This window comes from Asterias rubens, chromosome 15 (assembly GCF_902459465.1).
Source record: "Asterias rubens chromosome 15, eAstRub1.3, whole genome shotgun sequence".
Lineage (NCBI taxonomy): Eukaryota > Metazoa > Echinodermata > Asteroidea > Forcipulatida > Asteriidae > Asterias > Asterias rubens.
In genome coordinates this window covers 13,516,135-13,537,773 of record NC_047076.1, presented here as the reverse complement: position 1 = coordinate 13,537,773, position 21,639 = coordinate 13,516,135, and the positions used below count along the sequence as shown (strand labels likewise).

At 41.2% G+C, this 21,639-nt stretch overlaps 1 protein-coding gene across 1 annotated transcript in view; it reads right to left on the bottom strand.

The window, feature by feature from the left end:
* LOC117300292 (dynein heavy chain domain-containing protein 1-like) overlaps positions 1 to 21,248 on the bottom strand; it is a 37,654-nt gene extending 16,406 nt beyond the window's left edge. Inside the window, exons 1-23 of the mRNA XM_033784027.1 lie at positions 21,205 to 21,248; positions 20,723 to 20,801; positions 19,627 to 19,728; positions 18,382 to 18,531; positions 17,793 to 17,948; positions 17,183 to 17,299; positions 16,557 to 16,706; positions 15,495 to 15,667; positions 14,654 to 14,812; positions 14,482 to 14,565; positions 13,620 to 13,712; positions 12,616 to 12,696; positions 11,577 to 11,740; positions 10,588 to 10,792; positions 9,906 to 10,183; positions 8,478 to 8,634; positions 7,121 to 7,295; positions 6,368 to 6,586; positions 5,487 to 5,609; positions 4,345 to 4,506; positions 3,550 to 3,651; positions 2,763 to 2,960; positions 1,866 to 2,036 (exon numbers count right to left, since the gene is read on the bottom strand). Of these exons, the coding sequence (XP_033639918.1) occupies positions 1,866 to 2,036; positions 2,763 to 2,960; positions 3,550 to 3,651; positions 4,345 to 4,506; positions 5,487 to 5,609; positions 6,368 to 6,586; positions 7,121 to 7,295; positions 8,478 to 8,634; positions 9,906 to 10,183; positions 10,588 to 10,792; positions 11,577 to 11,740; positions 12,616 to 12,696; positions 13,620 to 13,712; positions 14,482 to 14,565; positions 14,654 to 14,812; positions 15,495 to 15,667; positions 16,557 to 16,706; positions 17,183 to 17,299; positions 17,793 to 17,948; positions 18,382 to 18,531; positions 19,627 to 19,728; positions 20,723 to 20,801; positions 21,205 to 21,248 (3,342 nt within the window). The remainder of the gene's footprint in view (positions 1 to 1,865; positions 2,037 to 2,762; positions 2,961 to 3,549; positions 3,652 to 4,344; positions 4,507 to 5,486; positions 5,610 to 6,367; positions 6,587 to 7,120; positions 7,296 to 8,477; positions 8,635 to 9,905; positions 10,184 to 10,587; positions 10,793 to 11,576; positions 11,741 to 12,615; positions 12,697 to 13,619; positions 13,713 to 14,481; positions 14,566 to 14,653; positions 14,813 to 15,494; positions 15,668 to 16,556; positions 16,707 to 17,182; positions 17,300 to 17,792; positions 17,949 to 18,381; positions 18,532 to 19,626; positions 19,729 to 20,722; positions 20,802 to 21,204) is intronic.
* Positions 21,249 to 21,639: the final 391 nt, after the last annotated feature.

The window sequence follows — 21,639 nt, the reverse complement described above, 5'->3', positions numbered from 1 at the left end:
CCAAACTCACAAGGCCCGACAGCCACTTCAAGGTGAGAATTGATTTGGGCTATCGACCCAAATCAACTGCCACCAGGGATACATTGCCACCTACTGATGGGGCTGAAACAGGGTTACCCCCTTCACAGTCCGTAAGGATGCAGGCAAGGGTATCATCCACTAGGAGCCACCTACTCCTGGGGCTGGAACAGGGATACCCCCTTCACAGTCCGTAAGGATGCAGGCATGGGTATCATCCACTAGGAGCCACCTACTCCTGGGGCTGAAACAGGGATACCCCCTTCACAGTCCGTAAGGATGCAGGCAAGGGTATCATCCACTAGGAGCCACCTACTCCTGGGGCTGGAACAGGGATACCCCCTTCACAGTCCGTAAGGATGCAGGCAAGGGTATCATCCACTAGGAGCCACCTACTCCTGGGGAAAAAACAGGGATACCCCTTCACAGTCCGTAAGGATGCAGGCATGGGTATCATCCACCAGGAGCCACCTACTCCTGGGGCTGAAACAGGGTTACCCCCTTCACAGTCCGTAAGGATGTAGGCAAGGGTATCATCCACTAGGAGCCACCTACTCCTGGGGCTGGAACAGGGATACCCCCTTCACAGTCCGTAAGGATGCAGGCATGGGTATCATCCACTAGGAGCCACCTACTCCTGGGGCTGAAACAGGGATACCCCCTTCACAGTCCGTAAGGATGCAGGCAAGGGTATCATCCACTAGGAGCCACCTACTCCTGGGGCTGGAACAGGGATACCCCCTTCACAGTCCGTAAGGATGCAGGCAAGGGTATCATCCACTAGGAGCCACCTACTCCTGGGGAAAAAACAGGGATACCCCTTCACAGTCCGTAAGGATGCAGGCATGGGTATCATCCACCAGGAGCCACCTACTCCTGGGACTGAAACAGGGATACCCCCTTCACAGTCCGTAAGGATGCAGGCAAGGGTATCATCCACTAGGAGCCACCTACCCCTGGGGAAAAAACAGGGATACCCCTTCACAGTCCGTAAGGATGCAGGCATGGGTATCATCCACTAGGAGCCACCTACTCCTGGGGCTGAAACAGGGATACCCCCTTCACAGTCCGTAAGGATGCAGGCAAGGGTATCATCCACTAGGAGCCACCTACTCCTGGGGAAAAAACAGGGATACCCCTTCACAGTCCGTAAGGATGCAGGCATGGGTATCATTCACTAAAAGCCACCTACTCCTGGGGCTGAAACAGGGTTACCCCCTTCACAGTCCGTAAGGATGTAGGCAAGGGTATCATCCACTAGGAGCCACCTACTCCTGGGGCTGAAACAGGGTTACCCCCTTCACAGTCCGTAAGGATGTAGGCATGGGTATCATCCACTAGGAGCCACCTACTCCTTGGGCTGAAACAGGGTTACCCCCTTCACAGTCCGTAAGGATGCAGGCATGGGTATCATCCACTAGGAGCCACCTACTCCTAGGGCTGAAACAGGGTTACCCCCTTCACAGTCCGTAAGGATGCAGGCATGGGTATCATCCACCAGGAGCCACCTACTCCTGGGGCTCAAACAGGGCTACCCCCTTCACAGTCTGTAAGGATGTAGGCATGGGTATCATCCACTCGGAGCCTGGCTTGTAGAGCAGAAGGCACTACCTTCACAAATTTTCAAAGCAATTATGGTTAAGTGCCTTGCCCAAGGGCATGAGTGACATGACCGAGATCCGAACCCACACTCTGCTGCTGACAACACAAGAGCTTTGGGTTCGGTGACCCAGACCGCTTGGCCAGAACACACCACAAATGATGCAATTAGGAGTGGGTTTATGACAATTTCAATCATCATGTATGAAACTCAATAATAAGATGAATTTTCTTGAGGATATTTGTACCTTGAGTGAATTACTGGATAGTTTCTTGAGTAGAGGAAGATCTTGTTTGAAGTCCGATAAGAAACGATACCAATAAGATAAGACTTGATCCCCGAGAGGAAGTTGTTGCTTCAACTGGCCGGCCGCTTGCTGCCACTCGGTCACTTTATCTAAAGCTTTGGTCACATTCATCTACAAGATATTGAGAATAATGTTATTATTGATAGAGATGCACTGGGAAAGGTTTGGTAAACAAACCAGTGATGTTTTCAATTTGTAAACAACTAAAGTTTTCACTTGATTAAAAAACAAGCAATGTTTTACTGGGCAGTTAAAGGGTAGTTAAAGGACTTGGGTACTTTTTCAAAATGTCCATAGATTTACATTAAACTTACAGGGTTTGAAGATAATGATAGTGGAAAGCTTCCCTTCAAATATTACTTACTGAGGTGCTGTAATTTTTGAGAAATGAGTAAAGCAATGTCATGAAAATATGTTTGTAAATGATTAACCTAATTTTCGCCTCATGAGACGAAAATTATTTTCATGACACTGTTTTACTCATATCCCAAAAACTACAGCACCTCAGCACGTAATATTTTCAGGGAAGCTTTCTACTATGATTATCTTCAAACTGTGTAAGTTTAGTGTCAATCTGTGGACAAAGACCCTTTAAAAAATTGTTGGCAAATGCACAGAAAATTTGTTGATAAACCTTAGATGTTGTGGCAGGATTTATTGGTTCTGTCAAGCATTGGCTTAAAGATTTGGCTTTTCACGCAATGATGGGTTAAGAAGAATCACATGATTTAAAATTTGAATCATATTAACTTAAATTAATCTCATTTTATAAAAGCATCCTTTTGTTGTCAGTGAACAAACACTACTTCCAGACCCATCTCAAATATAAATGTTTACCTTTCGGAAGAGTTGTTGCTTCCAGTCTTTGATGTTATACGTGGATACATCCAGATAACTCCACAGCGTTAATCTTATCTTCATATGAGACAACATTGTAGTAAGCTGAGACGTCTCAAAGGTCTGGCCCATAATCTTCTGTCTGTAATTACTGCATTGAATCATACGAGTCTGGACCTTCTGGAATTCTTCAATCAACTGATGGGAAAATATATTCAAATATTATAATAAAATAATTTCAAGTGGTGTCCTTGGTGACGGCTGGAATGGCCTTGGTGTGATTTCTTTACAAAAATGGTAAGGTGGCTCCATAGAGTCATATATAAGAACTAGAGGGCGCACCAGGCGGCCATTTTCTAAGTTGAACAAACAGGCATTGCTTAGTGTGTGTTTGTGCGGCCATTTTGTAAGTTGACAAAACAGCATTGCATCAGCGTTCAATAAACACACACTCTAACGTATTCTTCATATTCAACGCGCGTGCAGAATGGCGCGCGTGTCCCGTCGCGTCGCGTTTGTGCAAGAAGCATCACCAGTGCGCCCTCTAGTTCTTAAATATAACTCTATGGATGGCTCACTTTGATGTGATACTGGTAGGGAGCCGTATTGAATAATCCATTCTTTGCTATGAAAGGCGCCATTTTGTAGGGCAAACCGTATTCGCCTCTAAATGCGTACACCGATGAAGCACGCAGCACGCAATATTCACTGAGTGACAGACATGTGTGTTATATAAGAAGCCACAATTATAAGTCATGAAATTGGGCCAATTTGGTCTGATACTTACAGCTTTCAGTGATGTTAGAAGACGAGTAGGGTTCTTAGCTGGATCTAGGTAATCACCGCTGGTTGCCGTGGTAGAGATTCGTAAAGCTTCGGCATTCAATTTCTAAATAACAAAAACCATACATCAAAATATATCTGCTGAGAGTTTTCTTCAACATAAAAACCAAAGTAGTAAAGTCTGTTCAGAGCCAACATTAATGGCTCACTAGACTGGTGTTTATATCTGGTTTCCTTGGCACTAAACGACTGAGAATATTTATATTCCCCCTGGACAGAATGCCAGTCCATCGCAGGTTACTCCCCAGCTCTCACTGGTACCCATTTGTTCTCCTGGGTGGAGTGAAGCAATTATGATAGAGTGCCTTGCTCAAGGACACAAGTGTCGCGCCGAACCAGGATTTGAACCAACATTCTGTAAATTACAGAACTTGAGTCCACCACCCTAGCCAACTTGGCCATAACCACCCCAAACTATATGTGACGGTCATGAACTGCCCACAGTCTATTTTTTATTTAACTTCACTCTCTTACCTAATACCTCCAAATAGCGCCCTCCAACGATATCATTTTCGCGGGCTTTCAGTTCATAAGATCCTTAGACGAAGATCTCATCACATCGTATTTATCTTCGTCAACAGATTCATGAGTGTAAATAAAATACTGGAAAGCTAACAAATGAACAGCCGTGTCCATCTTGAATACAGTCAGAGGGGTCACATATATAAAGCAAACTGGGTAAGTTTATGGGTAAACCCCTGTCCTCCAAAACGATAACCCATCGATAAGAACTACTCACCTCATGTGAGTCTTCAAGGTAACTCATCTGAATCGGAGTTTGAGTATTCACAAACTCAGCAGCATCTTGAAGCTGGAGTAAGAACGCTTCCCAACTCTGCCAAACTTTCTCCTCGCACTTCTCTTCATCGATGGACAAAGAGCGATAGCTCAGTCTGATCACCTAGAATGAATTAGATTAGATTAGATTAGATTTTTTTTATTCGCCATGCTTAGCATGAAAATCACTTTCTCGATTTGCACATTAAAATACAGTTATTAAAAATAGCACACAACATACATGAACCGTAGACATTAAAACAGCAACAATATAATAAAAATATCACATTGCACAAAATAAATTGTTTTTGAAATACATCGGAATTAAAGTATACATAAAAACAGAAACTAAACTAAGGTGACTTGGAAAGGAAAGGGGGGTGAAAAAGGAGAGAAGGAAGGGCGGATGAGGGGTGGGAAGACAATACATGGGAACGAGGGAGAGGACATAGGAGACATGGATTGGGAAGTACGAAGCAAGTTATCTAATAAAATTGTTGTTAAAATAAGAAATTGCACTGGGTAAGAAGGAGAGACGATGACGATTAGTGTCGGATTTGATTTGAGAATCAAAAACAAGAATACACTGCTGAAGGATTCTGATTATTATATAATGGTTCGTTCACCTAGAATAAACCAAAGCACTAGGAACTAATTTCATAGAGCTGCTTAAGCCCCTAAAGTAGCTAAGCATAACAAAATTGCTTACCAGAATAAGGTTGTCAGTCAAACTACTATGACCCATTTTCACAGAGCTGTTAAGCAGAAAATACTGTTTGACACATTTATTTGCTAAGCAAAAATAGGGGCACCAGTCTCAACTTTGTATACCTAACTGTAGTTTTATCTGGTAACTTGTTTCTGCTAAGCAATATTTTCGGTTCTTAGCAAGTTTTTTGTGCTTACAGGCTCTATGAAATTTGGCACTGAGGTTTACTTTTAAAGGATTTTGATTAATTCCTAATGGTTCAATCACCTTGAATCAATCAATCAAAGGACAATATGATACAGTATCTGATGGATTTTGATGGATTTTCATTGAGGTTCTAGATAACTTTGTAGGAAGCTTAAAGGTTTGAATTTCTTAACAGATTAACGTCTTACCTCAAAGAGTGACTTGACATATTCAACTTCTTTCTGCAATTCGGGCATCTTGACTTTATATGTGCTGTACTGCTGGGCGTAGTTAGCAAAGACTGCAATGTCTGTGTCTTTATTCTTCATGCCCTACAAATCAAAAACAAGAGGAAAATATCGATTAATTATCAGGGCCCAATTTCATAGCGCTGCTAAGCACAAAGATTTGCTTAGCACTAAATTTCTTCCTTGATAAAAACAGGGTTATCAACCAAATTTTCTTTTGTTGCATGTTTCTTCGTACTGGTATTCAGCTGTGGTGTGCTTGTCTTGAAAATCACGTGGAAATTTGGTTGGCATTCCTGTTTTTATCACGGGATAAATGTCATGCTAAGCAAATTTTTGTGCTTAGCAGCGCTATGAAATTGGGCCCTGGTCTTGAACTTCACTCTTGTAGGGGCACAGCGCTTTCCCTCTTGAGCCTAAATTTTCACAGGTTTGTTATTTTATATATAAGTTGTGATACACAAAGTTTGGGCCTTGGATAATACTGTTTACCGAAAGGGTCCAACGGCTTTAAGGACACAAATTTCACGGCTGGGGATTTCCATTGTTGATGGAATCTACTACCACAATACCGGTTTCCCGCTTTCACAACTCACAAATCCAGCTCATACGGTTCACCACTCTCCCCTAACTACCCCCCGACCCAGTTGTAATCCTGGGCCCAATTTATAGCTCTGCTTAACGGTAAGCGAATTTGCGTGCTTACTGTAGCAGAACTATTTACTTAAGCCTTAGCATATTTCACAGGTTAGCAGACAAATTTGACAGCCATATTGCGTGTTTAAAGACTATTATAATAAAGATTTTTAGAGAGAAAAAGAACAAATTGAAGTTTTTCTGACCTCTACTACCATCTTGACTTCAGAGATGAAAGCAAGAGAGAATTTCTGTCCTTCGCTCGCTGCAAAGTTCAGCAAATCCTTAAAGGCGGAGTTCAAGGCTGGAACCAGATCTTCTTGTATTGCATTACAGTCAACTTGGAAGAGTCCGTTACTAGTCGGGAATGAGCGGTCGACATTACGGACTTTCTCAGTCCAGTCTCTTATCTGCCCAAGCTTTGTCTACAAGAAAATAAACACAAATAAAAACAGTTTTCTAATAAAACTACTCCAAAAACAAACTTCCAATGAAATGTTTAAATGTTAAAATTTCTCTCTAAATGGGCGTCACAAACTCAAACCACAGGTTCAAATCCTGTTCGTGACACTTGTGTCCTTGAGCAAGATGCTTTACTATAATTGCTTCTCTTCACCCAGGGGTACAAATGGGTAAGTGTGAGGATGGAGGGTCGATATTGTGTGTGAAAAAGTCTTGAGAGCGCTAAGGTTGCCTCGGTTGTATACTCCCCAGGGAGCTGAGAAAGATTAAAGGAATGTTATTGGCCCAATGACCAAAGAGTTAGGGGATATTAAAAACTTAAGGGTAGTCCCACGTTAGGACGAGTTACGTTAGGACGAGTAACTCTTCCTAACTCGAGATAAGACTAGTCTTTGTGAAATAGACACAGGGCACTAATGTAAAGCGTATTGATACGGTTATTGTAAAATGTGCTATATAAGAACTAGTTATTATAACTTATAAGACCATTGGCTTACCTCGATGGTGTAGGCCTGAGCACGTTTCCATGCTTGAACGGACTCAGGTTTCCAACTCAAGATGAATTCTCGTATCTCACTCAACCATGAATGCTCATTACAGAAATCATTGATATCTTGTATTGCTGATTCCAACAACGATTGGTAGTTGGCCATCGCTGCCAAAACCTTAACACTGTCAAAGAAAATAATAGTAATAATAATAATAACCGTATTTATAACGCACCTTTTACCAAAGGATACAAAGCGCAAGGTATTATTACTGCAAGGAGTGGGGCGAATTTTGAGATATAAGACCTAATCCTTAAGCACCATGTAATGGTCTACAAGGTGCTGTGGCAGAATATGCTGCCAATCCAGCCAGGAACACCGGGGCGAACCCCTTCTCTTTTCGATAAGTGCACTGGGTTCTTTTACATGTGTTTTACACAACACTTGGGTCCAACGGCTTTACGTCCCATCCTAAGGACGAAGCAATGGTGACGTGTCTTGCTTAAGTGTCACGGCTGGGTATTCGAACCCACACTCTGCTGATCAGAAACACCAGAGTTTGAATTTGGTGCTCTTAACCGCTCGGCCATGACACTCCCAACTCAAATTCAATCGATGAAAAATGAGTCAAAAAAGGGAATTTGTTCATGGAAGTCCTCCAATAACTTTATTTCATTCTCAAATGAAAATGACTCTGCTGCAGTTCATACAGAGAAGCCTAATGCTATACCATTAACAATAAACTTATCAGAATCATAAACCTGGGTCTTAAAGGAACACGTTGCCTTGGATCTGTCGAGTTGGTCTTTGAAAATAAAATGTTACAAAATGCATATGGGTAGAAAGATGTTGTAAAAGTAGAATACAATAATCTACACAAATATGCCTCGAAATTGTGTGGTTTTCTTTTTACCTTGTTGACTAACACGATCGGCCATTTATGGTAGTCAATGATGGAGTAAAATTTTTGACTCCCATAAATGGCCGATCGTGTTAGTTCGGGACATAAATGGAAAACTGTGCAATTTTGAGTGATACTTGTGCGGATCATTATATTCTACTTTTAAAACATCTTTCTAACCATATGCATTTCATAACAAACGGTTTCAAACGCTTTTTATAGACCAACTCGTCCAATCCAAGGCAACGTGCTCCTTTAAAGTGTGGTTATTGTTCTTCTACTAAAATTAAACTGTTTTTCATGCGTATGAGCCCTAGAACCACAGCAACTGCTATAGGCGCTGTGGATATTTTGACGCTGTTACTCAGTTTTAAACTTGTTCTGTTAATACAGACAGAAAATTAATTCACAATGTCAATGCTTCAAATTTTCTAGCACGACAAAAAATAAAACAAAATGACTTACTCATTCTCCAGTGTGTTGATTAGGTTGTTCTGGTTGAGCGGACTGTATTGACCCATCATACCTTGACCTTTGACCTGTAGGTCAACCTGGAACCCAGTCTTCAATACAAGGTCAGGGGTCGCGACCCCTAGATGGTCTGATGATTTGGTTCTTTCCACTGAAATGAAGAAGTTATTAAACACTCTTGAACAATGTGGAACAATGGTAGATTATAATCGAGTTGGTGTGTCACGGCCGAGCAGATAATGTTTTATACTATCAACAGCTCTCCTTTGGTCGTTACCAAGTAAGTTATAATGCTAATGTATATTTTGAGTATTTACCAACTGTGTCCAGGGGTCAATTTCACAAAGAGTTAGGACTAGTTCTAAGTAAGGACTAGTGGACTAGTGTCATCCTAAGACTAGTCTTAACTCTTTGTGACATCCATCCCGGTGCCTTGAAACATGTTCCTTCTAGACTCTTCTCCAAGTTATCGACGGGCCCCCGACTATCCCTGGCGTCATTTCATCTCTTTTAGCCCTACACACTAGAACCCAGAAGGGAGTCGTGGCCGAGTGGATAAGAGCACCAGACTCAAGCTTTGGTGTTTCTGATCAGCAGAGTGTGGGTGTTTGAGTCCCAGTCATGACACTTGTGATTTCCAGACCTCAAGTTTAGAATTTGAGGTCTCGAAATCAAGCATATAAAAGCTTACAACTTTGTGTGACAAGTTTTTGTTTTCTTCTTTCATAATTATCTCGCAACTCTGACGACCAATCGAGCTCATATTTTCACAGCTTAGTTATTTTATGCATATGTTGATATACACCAAGTGAGAAGACTGGTCTTTGACAATTACCAATAGTGTCCAGTGTCTTTAAAGGAATAGGTCTCATATTTCAAACACAGCCCCACTACCAAGCAAGAAAATACTGAACATTAAAGCGCCTTAAGCATCACTAAGTGAGGGCTATGCACCCAAGCTACACAAGAAGCCACTATTAATAATGAAGCATTTATTAAAACATTCCTCAAGTGAAACTCCTTTAAAGCCATCGCACACTTTCGGTAAACAGTATTGTCCAAAGGCCCACACTTCGTGTACCACAACTTATATATAAAATAACAAACCTGTGAAAATTTAGGCTCAATCGGTCATCAGAGTCGGGAGAAGATCACGGGAAAACCTACCCTTGTTTCTGCACGTTTCACCGTGTCATGACATGTGTTTAAAATAAATTTGTAATTCTCGCTATCGAGAATTTATATTGTTTCAATGTTTTCTCAAAAAGTAAAGCATTTCATGGAATAATATTCAAGATAAGTCTTTCACCATTACCTTCTGTAAACCCTGTAAATTATTTGTAAATCTGTGAACTTTTAATTTTGTTTCTGTACCGAAAGTGTATAATGGCTTTAGATTTTAAATCAACATAAAGTGGGTACCTCTTTCTGACATGACTGGTGCACTAAGCGTCGTTCCTCCCTCTGTATTACTCTCCTCAGCATTAAAGTCTGTCTCATCCATACTACCATAGTCACTAGCACCATCAGGAGAGTCCGATCCTAGACTAGATGAGTCTTCATCCAGAGGGGGTAAGTCAACCTCTGAGGTTGCATCTGTCTGAGTAGTCATTTTGGATTTGATGGTGACGGCTGAACGACGGGTTGCGGTGGATTTCTGGGTGACTGACAGGGCTGGGTTCGATTCGGCACGCTGTGATCTAATAAATAAAATTATTTCCTTTAAAAAAATGTTGAGTTTTATGCATAAAAAGAAAAGTAAAACACACCGAGTTTAGGTTGGTTTTAGCAATCTAGGTTTATTAAAATTGAACTTGTAGCCAATGGCTGAATTGCATCAATCGATACAGTAAGATATTTAAAAATAAACATTAGGCAATGCACAACAGACAAATTGCAACTTGCGTCATCGGCCGCCATCCTTGATGAATGTGTACGCATGAAAAGCCATCGCGTACACACTTGCAATTGAAATTCCATTGTTACATATTAATGATAAAAAAAAAAAAAAAAAAAAAAAAAAAAAAAAATGAGGTCGGGGGAATTGAACGGTCGGGCGGGGATGATCAACAATTTTTTATTTTATGTGGCCTTAGTGCGTTACCTTTCTTGGTTGCTTGTAGCTCTTGGTGAGAGGGCAACTCTTGGTGACAGGGTTGTTAGGGGAGGTTTATTGTCCCCACCTACCCATCCACTAGCTACGGACTCCATAGGGTGAGACATATTACTGATTAATGATGGAATCTCGTGAAGAATGGCCGACAGACTGTCAGTGAATGTCTCTCTTGATGGGTACAGGATCAGGGAATCTGAAAGCAAAGTTTCTTTTGTTAAATTTCCAAATTGTAAAAGTACTTTTGAAAACTTCTCATGTTTGTGTTTGTGAGAGAAGAGTTGCCTGGGCTCAATCTCATAAAACCTGTAAGCACAAAAACTTGGTAAGCACAGAATAGTATTGCTTAGCAGAAACAGGTTACCAGCCAAAATTACAATCATTGTTGTGACTGGTGCCCAACTAAATGTTTGTTTAGCAAATAATTTTGTCAAGCAGTATTTTGTGCTTAACAGCTTTATGAAACTGGGCACTGTTAGCATAAATTGCTCAGAAATTGCTGAATTTTCAGAGAATTTTTCTGCTCACCAGTTTTTTTAAGCCTTAATTTCTACTGGCCGTAAGCACAAAATGATAATTTAACCCTTTCTTGCACAGTATATACTGTTAGCAGGAAAATGTGTTTAAAGGAACACGTTGCCTTGGATCGGACGAGTTGATCAATAAAAAGCGTTTGTAACCGTTTTTTTTTATAAAATGCATGGTTGGAAAGATGTTTTAAAAGTAGAATACAATGACCAACACAAGTTTGCCTCGAAATTGCGTGGTTTTCCTTTAACTGCGCAAACTAACACGTGTTAGTCGACGAGGTAAAAGGAAAACTGTGCAATTTCGAAGCATGTTTGTGTGTATCATTGTATTTTACTTTTTCAACATCTTTCTAACTATATGCATTTTATAAAAAAGTTACAAACGCTTTTCAAAGACCCACTCGACCGATCCAAGGCAACGTGTTCCTTTAAGCTCGATTGGAAACTTACTGTTATCATTGAAGATCAGCTTAGCAGCAAACAGCGCATCTCTCTTAGCGTTAGATCCAGCTGCCATTGTATTATTCACAAACTGACAAATGTTGGTTCTAGCTAGACTCAGGAGATGACATAGGAGAATCTTGTCTACTAGCTGGACAAAATTACCCAAACACCTACAGGAGAGAAATAGCAAATCGTTAATAATAATTATAACAAATGGTTTGTAATGCGAACATATCCACTGGGTGTTCAAGGTGCAGTAAAACAAGAACAAAACGAAAGAAAAAACAGACACAACAAAATTAGTCCTTGTAAACCTGTGACATAAGATAAGTTTTGAGAAGAGATTTGAATTGTGTGATACAAAGACAAGATCTAAGATTCAGTGGTAGAGAGTTCAAGATGCTTGGCGCAGCTGAAGAAAAAAACCCTGTCACCCCAGAGTTTCAAGACTTCGGTTCAATGAAGAGAAGCGTAAAAGTTGATCGAAGGTTCCTTGACGAAGTGTGAACTTGAAGTAAGTCAGAAATATAGCGGGGAGCCTTGCCAGTAAAGGCAGTGGACACTATTGGTAATTGTCAAAGACTAGCCTTAACAGTTGGTGTATCTCAACATATGCATAAAATAACTAACCTGTGAAAATTTGAGCTCAATCGGTCATCAAAGTTGCGAGATAATAATGAAAGAAGAAAACACCCTTGTCACACGCAGTTGTGTGCGTTTAGATGGTTGATTTCGAGACCTCAAGTTCTAAACTCGAGGTCTCAAAATCAAATTCGTGGAAAATTACTTCTATCTCGAAAACTATGTCACTTCAGAGGTAGCCGTTTCTCACAATGTTTTATACTGCCAACCTCTCCCCATTACTCTTTACCAAGTGAGGTTTAATGCTAATAATTATTTTGAGTAATTACCAATAGTGTCCACTGCCTTTAAGTGGCCATTAGACTGAAATCCTTGCGACAATGGTCTGTGACAGTACATTTTATGATTAATGAGGGACTCGAGATGAGAAACAAAAGAAAGAATAATCTTGAGTGATCCTTACCTCGTTTCTTCTTGAGCTTTCCTCAAGTTCTTCTCTCGCTGTTCTTTCTTCTGTCTCTGGATAAACAGAGATTCCTTGGAACTGAAAAGAGAAACCTTTGACTTTATCTTCTCGTATCAAATAATTAGTATGGACCCCTTGTCTTTGGGGGCATGGTTGGCTAGTGCGTAAAGAGCTCGCCTCTCACCAAGGAGCGAAGGACGCGGCTACAACGTGTTCGAGAAGCAGGCATGCAAGGGCGCCTGCCAGCCACATCAACCCATTATGACCACGGAGCACAGCCAGAGATCGAAAGGGTTTGATTTTTCCCAAGGGAGGAAAACCGGATAGTCTGGAAAACCCTCGTGGCACAGCAGAGAACCAAGGCACAACTCAACTCACATATGGCCCTGGCCGGGTATCGAACCAGGCTATTCAGTGGTAAGGATTATTAGCTTATTTTTTGATGTCACAAGACCCAATCAGCGCCCTCCTTGAGGCCATTTTCTCATATGAAATGTTTTAATATAGACCCCCAGGCTGGTCCCCTGTCTCACTGGATAAATTGTAAGGACATAAGCTTTCCATATCTGTATTAAAGGTGTTTGTATGTGAAAGGTGATTATGGACAGGGATTGACGAATGGTCAGTGACAGATGTCTGGTGTAATTCATAAGCCTAAAGAGTGTTGTTGTCAAGATGTTTAGGCTCTCTAACCGTATTGAATATGACGTCACTATTCAAAAACCTGCCCTACAACATGGCGTCTGTGAGCATGTGCGTGTGCATGCGTGTGCCAAAGAAATCACATCGGATATGCTGCGAGCTGCGTGCTTATTGATGTACGCATTAAGATGTGTATACGATTTGCAACAAAATGGTTTTTCAATAGGGTCTATAGATTCCTTTGCAAATGACGTCAAAAGGTCCAAATCATTAGCTGAAAAGTGTGCCTAGACATGTTCCTTGATAAGTTCCATTAAAAAAAGTCTAACTAAGAAAATATTTTCCAAGGAGTAACTTACAAGAGTGCTTTATCTTTCTTGGCCTGAGCTTCACAGAACTGTAGTTTGCTGAAGGAATCCTCGCAGGTTCTCTCCATTATCAGCTTACAGTAACTACAAAATAAATAATTGTTATCAACCATTGTCCTTCATTAATAAAACAAAACAAAACACTGTGACTATTTGAGTCAGCCTAGAGTGTCCAGAACTTCAGTGCCATTTACTGATCCAATCAATATTCCATTTAATATTTGAATTGTTTTTCCAATAGAATATTAGTTTGTAAAGTTTACCAGGAGTTAGGAAATGAAAATAACCTGTCAATTTTTTGGTGACTGCTCTGTATTCCGACACCCCTATGTTCCGACAAACCCCTTGGGATTTACCTGTTAGGATTAGGGTTCAGAGTAAGAAACACACTATGGGTATCATGGCCGGGCGGTTAAGAGCACCGAACTCAAGCTCTGGTGTTTCTGTTCAACAGAGTGTGGGTTTGAATCCCGGTTGTGACACTTGTGTCCTTGAGCACGACACCTTACTATTATTCCTTCTCTCCACCCAGGGGTAAATGGGTACCTGTAAGGGCAGAGATGGTTCTTGTGGTTGTAGCTTAGAGCGCAACTTATTTGGTGGAACAGGCTGTAGACTCCCCAGGGAGCTGAGATGGTTTAAGGAATGAAATCGCTCAGTGATCAGGGTAATAATGTTGGAAGCGCTTTGAGTCATGGTGTATAAAGCTCTATATAAAAACCAAATATTATTATTATAAGGGGAGTCGGAATATAGGGGTGTTGAAACAACATGTTTCGGAACATTGAGAAATTATGATATCTAGGAATTATGATTTTTAAGAATCTGGGTTTTCATTCGGTTCTCTACTTACCTGAAGAATTTCTCTAAGATTCCTTCTCCTGCCCGCTGCTTTATCTTAGCAGTGTGTTCAAACTCAGCGAGGGTGAAACAACGACTACAATCAGAAAATAAATAATACATCTACATTATTCAGCCACGACACCTCCACAAGTTCCCTTTAAAAGAAAGAATATAAATCTTACTCTTGATCTAATGGAATAAATCTGACTGTGGATAATTCCTGAAGAAGCTTAGAGACTTGAAGAAGTCCAGCTCCAAATAGCGGTACAGCTTGGAGAAGGTTCTTCTTTATATGATGACGAATGGCACAGAACTCCTGTAGCTTCTTGTTTGAAAGCCACCTGCAAAAACAAAGAAAGGAATTTGTTTGATTTGAAATAGACCCCTTGGATCTAAACAGTGCCCTCACTGAGGTCAATGAAGACCCGTCTTTAGCTGAGAGTTGTGCGTTGTGGGTATGTTTTTATTGTTTGACCACAGTGATGGCAGTCCATGCAAGTAAAAAATAACATAAAAATAGTGGCTTTTTGCATAGCGCTTATGTCAGTCACTCAGTTTCTACAGGCGCTTCACCATTCAGTTTTGTTCTAAAAGGTATTGTGGAGCTTGATGTACGAGACCAATGTGTAATGTCTTTCAAGGTGCTGTGCGCAATATGCTGCCAATCAAACCGGGAACACCGGGGTGAACCCCTTCTCTTTCGATAAATGTACTGGGTTCTTTTTGTGCATACACAACACAGGGGACCAATGGCTCCCATCCCATCCTCAGGACGCAGCAACAAAGTGTCTTGCTTAAGGACACAAGTGTCAAGACCGAGACTCAAACCCATACTCTGCTGATAAGAAACACCAGAGCTTGAGTCCAATGCTCTTATCGGCACATCCAGAACTTGCAGTGGGTTCAAGTGGTCTATAAAAGTTTTGCTTAAAAATAAATTGGGTTTATCCGAGTAGAACTCAGCGTGCTTTGAAGAACTTTTATAGCAATGAAAAAGAGAGGGTCGAGAAAGGAAGTGTTTACCTCTTGAATGTCTTCCTGATGAGGAAGTGTTTAAAGAATGGCATCTTAGTCAATGTACTCCATATCACTGCTTCACGATGCCATTCATACAGCGGCATACTGTCCGATGTTTGACCTTTGACCTTGTGCATGATGCCAAAACAGGAAACAATCCAGTGCTCGTTGGGGTTGGCCTGGGTAACAAGATAAACATTACAGTCAGTAATGAAGCAGACAGAGGTAGACGAGATTGAATACACATTTCATTTCTGGAACATAGCTCAAAGCACTTTACAAACAAAATATAATGGGTGCGTTCGATTAGCTTTCCCTTCTTGTGGAACGAGTCACTTGGGGCTGGCATGAGGTGCATTACATCACCAACGAGAGGTCGAGTGATCGTTCGAAAACTAAGATAAGCATCCAATAACAATATACAAGTGTTATCTACAAAATAATTTAACAATTAAGTATTACAAAAAAGATTGAGCAAACAGGTAGGATTGGAGAAGTATTTTGAAGAGGTCCGGGTTTATCTGAGAACGGAGGGTAGCAGGAAGAGAGCTAATATGTATTTGGTTTGCAATAACCCCATGTGTGTATCTACTTGCCAGGTAGAGTTTGTTCTAAGAGAACTGTCCTGCTTTATTCTACTACCGCAGAGTAGATTGTTCGGATGTTCAGGAGACTTCTCAGTTCTGGAAAGAACTTTTTAGCTATAACCCGGGCGGAAGGTATAGAAAAATAGGCTGGGACAACTACTTTAGCTTATAGGATCGTAATTAACTGCACTACCGCGGAGTCAGTTCTTGAATTGGTCTCAACATTTCGACTAGCTTGCTCTAGTCATCGTCAGGAAGAGAGTTCCAAAGGGTGGGCACGCTGAAGGCAAAGGTTCTTTTACCATAGGTTTTTGTTCTGTATGAGGAGAGGTTAGGTAAAGGATCTGAGTCGGAGTGTATGGTGTAACCAGTTCGGAACTGTAATGAGGGGAGAGACCATGGATAGCTTTGAAAGTGAGGAGCTAGACTTTGTAGTGAATGCCTGTGTTGACAGGTGCCAGTGATTGTCTGTGTAGCTTACCTTGTGTTTAGGGACAGCGATCAGGTCGTATGGACGGAAGTGACGATTAGGCGTCTTGTTCAGATACACAAACTTAGCTTTGCCAAGATGACGACCCTTACCGAATAGTTCCACTGCTTCCTTGCCTGTCATTGCTTCGGGTGGTGGAAGCTGGTGATGAAACGGAAAAATATCAGATGAAATCAAATGTATTTATAAAAACAATTCAAGTGAACTATTTTAAGTGGGCATTCAGGTAGTAGTTCCTTGCCTCCCCTTACTCCTCTTGGGCCCGGGTTTGAATCCCATCGGGGTCACTATGTGGATTGGGATTTCAGTCCCTACCTGGGCCCAATTTCATGGCTCTGCTAACCACCGAATTCTGCGCTTACGATTCCCCGCTTACGTGCAAGCGCCGAATTTCTGCGCTAGCCTAGAATGACTAGTAACGTGGAGTACGCAAGCGCAGACGCCAAAATTCGCCGCTAACCCGTGAAATAGGCTTGCCGTATGCACAGAATTCCCTGATTCCGTAAGCGCCGATTTTGTGCTTACGGTAAGCAGAGCCATGAAATTGGGCCCTGATTGTGTGGGTTTCCCTTGAAAAATTCTAAGAACTTACACTACTCAAAAGTTTTTTTACTAACCGGTTCTTCCTCTTCGCTAACGGCATAGTCTTCCTTAAATAGGGCAGAATCTACGGTCCAGGAGGGGGCAGTTTCTTGGGGCGTCGAAGACTGGTTTAGTATTGACTCCGATGAGGCCTGCCAAAAGAAGAAGAAAACTTATGAAAATTATATTGGGTACTGAGTGAATTAAACCATAGATACAAGGAAATTATTAGGGCCCAATGACTAAAAATCTGTAAAGCAGGAAATTCTGCTCAGCAAATTTCTTGGCTTAGCAAGAAATGACCGGGCACCAGTCAGCCAGTCACAGCATTGGGAACTGTATGGTATTCTGGCTGGTAATTTATTTTTGCTAAGCAAATGTTTTTTCCTCAAATGTTTTTGAGCTTACAGGCTTTATATCTCGGTACACTGTCAAATGAGACAAGTGTAAGTAAATATTTCACCTTTGTTGAGACAAATACTTGAATCTGTAAGAAAAATGAGTTGCGTTTCAAAGATTCAGGGTCCAATTCCACAAAGATTAAAATATTGTGACATCACACTTAGCAATTAAGAGTGATTTGCAGTAAAGATCAATCTTATCTCTTTGTATAATCAGGCTTTGGACTTTGAATACCAACGTTACCTTTTCTTGTAGATCCAGATTAAGCGCAGCCGCAGTTAATCCTAATCCTTCACTCCAGACAGCTTCTCGTTTGGTTGTTTCCATGACGACGGCTGGTAATGCTTCCCTTAAATCATTGAAGCATAAAGGCTTTGGCTTGAAAGGAGCCACTTCTCCCTGGATGAGAAACAAAAAAAAGACAAAGGTCCTTAATTTGGGGAATGAATAACTCAAAGAGACAAACTGCTTATAACAATAACATGTTCTGTTTGATCACAAGCGCGAGTGGAATATGGAAAAATGTAGCGCTTCTGCATTCCATAACCAATGAGGTCGAATAACATCACTGCATTCAAACACCATTTAAAGATCTGCCAATTAAAGTACAGCGATAATGGTCACGTGTCTTGCCTAAGGATACAAGTGTCATGACCAGGACTTGAACCCACACTATGCTGATCAGAAATGCCAAAGTTTGAGTCCGGCTCTCTTAATCATGCCTTGAGATGAGGATTGTGAAGGGAGAACAAGCAAAAAGCCTGGGTTTATGCTCAAGTTTGGGGAAATAAAAGACTGAAATGAAACAGCCAATGAGGATTTTGATACTTACGGGTCTCAACAGAGTGTATGGATGCCTGCCGTTGGGTAACAGCATAGGGTCGTTTGGGTTACCATCAGAGCTTGGGAGGGGCACTGCCGGCGGGGTAGGGGTGCGGAAATTACGGTTGTCTCCTCCTGATGTTGTAAGGAGTTGAATGTACTGGGTTTGGGAAGAGAAAAATTGTACACAAATTTAGTTGGTTTGCTACCTTTCTTATGGTCGCAGTGGTGAATTTTTTTAACAGCAGTTCGTGAAGGCCAAACAGAGAACTGTTACATCTTGTCTGGAAAACTTGTGATGGATTATCTTAGGAGAGGGTTAACTATCCTGAACCTCGACGTCACACTTCAAGGCTTGTGAATGACACCAGAGACCAGCATCCAGCCGGCGTGTATATTCACCTTTGACCCACATTCATTTCACATAGAGATATGCAGTCAAATTCGAATGCTGACATGACAGCAGTGTACTGTTTGGGCATCTATGGAAAGCTCATGTCACTGCACGTTATCAATGATCCAATGGAATCACTGTATCTTTGTTGCACTGACCTGTTTTTATCCTTGCGGATAAAGACAGGGTTAATGAGAATTACAATAAAGAAATGGGCGACTTTGGAACGCTAGGTGGCAGCAGACTTGGCAGTTAAGAAACGTAGTTTTGAGCATGTGCACATCACAGTATGTCTGCTGCCACCTAGCTAAAATAGAGTAATTTAATGGATGAATGGATAAGGGAAAACAATAAAGACATCTTTAGGATTTGAGGCATTGCATGGTGAGGTATCAATATATATTTGGTTTGCGGTAACACACATGTGTGATATTAACTGTACTATCGCGGAGTCAATTCTTTAATTGGTCTCAACGTTTCCACTAGCTTGCTCTAGTCATCGTCATCTTCTCTTAACTCTTCAGTCTCCTGATGATGACTAGAGCAAGCTAGTCGAAACGTTGAGACCAATTCAAGAACTGACTCCGCGGTAGTACAGAATCACAATCCTATTAACCAAAGTAGTAGTCCCAGCCTATTTCTATACCATCCGCCCAGGTATTAGTTAACAAGCAGGACAGTTCTTTTCAGAACTGAGAAGTCTCCCGAACACCCGAACAATCTACTCCGCGGTAGTAGAATTAAGCAAGACAGTTTTCTAAGAACAAACTCTACCTGGCAAGTAGATACACACATGGTATTACCGCAAACCAAATATATAAGTAAAGACATCATTAGGAAGAAGGAAGAATGGCTTATTACCTTAGGGAAGACTCTTGATAAACTCTCCATGATGTCAATATTGGAGAGCAACTTTGCTTTCTGTTGAGCGTGGAAGTAGATTCGATCAACATAGTGGACAATCTAGGAAGAAGGAGACAAACTTAGAATAAAGACTTCTTAATAAGACTCTCAAAGATAATAATATCAAAGTCTTATATAGCGCACGAATCTACCAACAAGGTACTCACAGCGCTGTATACAGAAAGTTTTTGAAGTGATGAATTCTGAGACACTATTTATGTAGCACGGTTTACATGGTGCTTCAGCGCATTCAGCAGCCACAGCCAGGAACACCGGGGCGAACCCCTTCTCTTTTCGATAAGTGCATGGGTTCTTTTACGTGCATTACACAACACACAGGACCAATGGCTTTATGTCCCATCCCAAGGCAAAGCAATGGTTAAGTGTCTTGCTTAAGGCAGAAGTGCCACGACTAGGATTCGAACCCACACTCTGCTGATCAGAAACACCAGAGTTTGAATTCGGTGCTCTTAACCGCTCGGCACAGTTACAACCAAGACAGGGCCAGTCAGGTTGGCTCGGGGGTTTCTGTCCATGCCTTTAAACTCTCCTTGAATCCTGTTCGAGCCTGGACCGGAGCCTTGCATGTGGATTGGGTTTTTGTTCAAACCCAATCTGACAGCGTGGGTTTTCCCTGTCAGGGTTTTCCTCCAACGTCTAAAACTAAAATCACAACACCACAACATTCAAGACAAACTTAAAATCTCACATAATCAAACAAGCATACTCACACAATCCTGATGTCCTAATTTGTCTTTCCCTCCTCAAGCGCTATGAGTGCCTTCTTTATGCAATACTGGCGCTATACTAAGTGTTCTTCTTCTTATTATTATTTTTATTAAAATGTCTTCATTGTCTTCTCTACAAAAAGTTGGTGTGATGTTTCAATATGGATGCTTTGGTGACAACATAATTCCGATTCAGAGGACAACTAGTGCTGAGCAAGTTTTTCCCCATTTGCTATTCATAGTCATTTGAATAGACTTTCTATTTACAGCTGGATCAAGATTTTAGGATGAAGTCTGACAAACTGAAGACAGTTTTTTTTTCTTACCTCTTGTCTATCTTCAATCAGATGAGTATAAGGCACACTGAGATCTAAGATGTCTTGAAGAAACTGCCAATGAGCGAGACTGCATCAGAGAAAATCAAAATGATAGAACTTGGTTAAGAACACATTTCATGGCTCTGCTTACCGCGATTCCCCGCTTACATGCAAGCGCCAAATTTCTGCACAAGCCTTGTAAGCGTAGAATGCCTAGTAACGTGGAGAAATATACGGAACCCGTGAAATATGCTTGACGTAGGCACAGAATTCCCTGCTTCCGTAAGCGCCGATTCTGTGTTTACGGTAAGCAGAGCCATGAAATCGGGCACTGAACACGAATCAGTGCTCGACATTGGGGTAGTATTCTGCAGGTCTTGTAGCTCAAAATGTTTGCTGGACCAGAATTTGGTTATACAAGACCAGAATTTTCATAAAAAAGAGATTTCTACAGAGTTTTAACGTTGAAGTTGTTTTATTTAAACAAGCACCAAGAAGAGAAGATTATCGCATTTTGTGCTGTGGGTGAGTACATTTTGATTCTAAATAAAATTGTATAATCAGACTCAAAGTCAACTTTGAACATCATTTCTTTCTTATAACAGTGACGTATTACTATTCAACTGAAAAAAAAAAAAAAAAAGACTGCCGGAATGTTCATGTCATGAATGAAATCACTGGTCTTCGTCTTGAACACCCAGGAGGGTGGATATGTGTGCATTTTTAGTCTTTATTATTATTTATTATTATTATTGCTGTCCATTGTCAAATTTGAGCCCTGTGATCGAAGAAAAGCAAGTTTGTCATCGTATTTAGATTTTTTATATTACCTCTGATTCTGTAGTGTCGCGATGAAGACCTCTCTCATCATTCTCATTAATTCAAAAACATCTTCCTCCAGGATCTCAAACCCCGCCTCTCCTCGT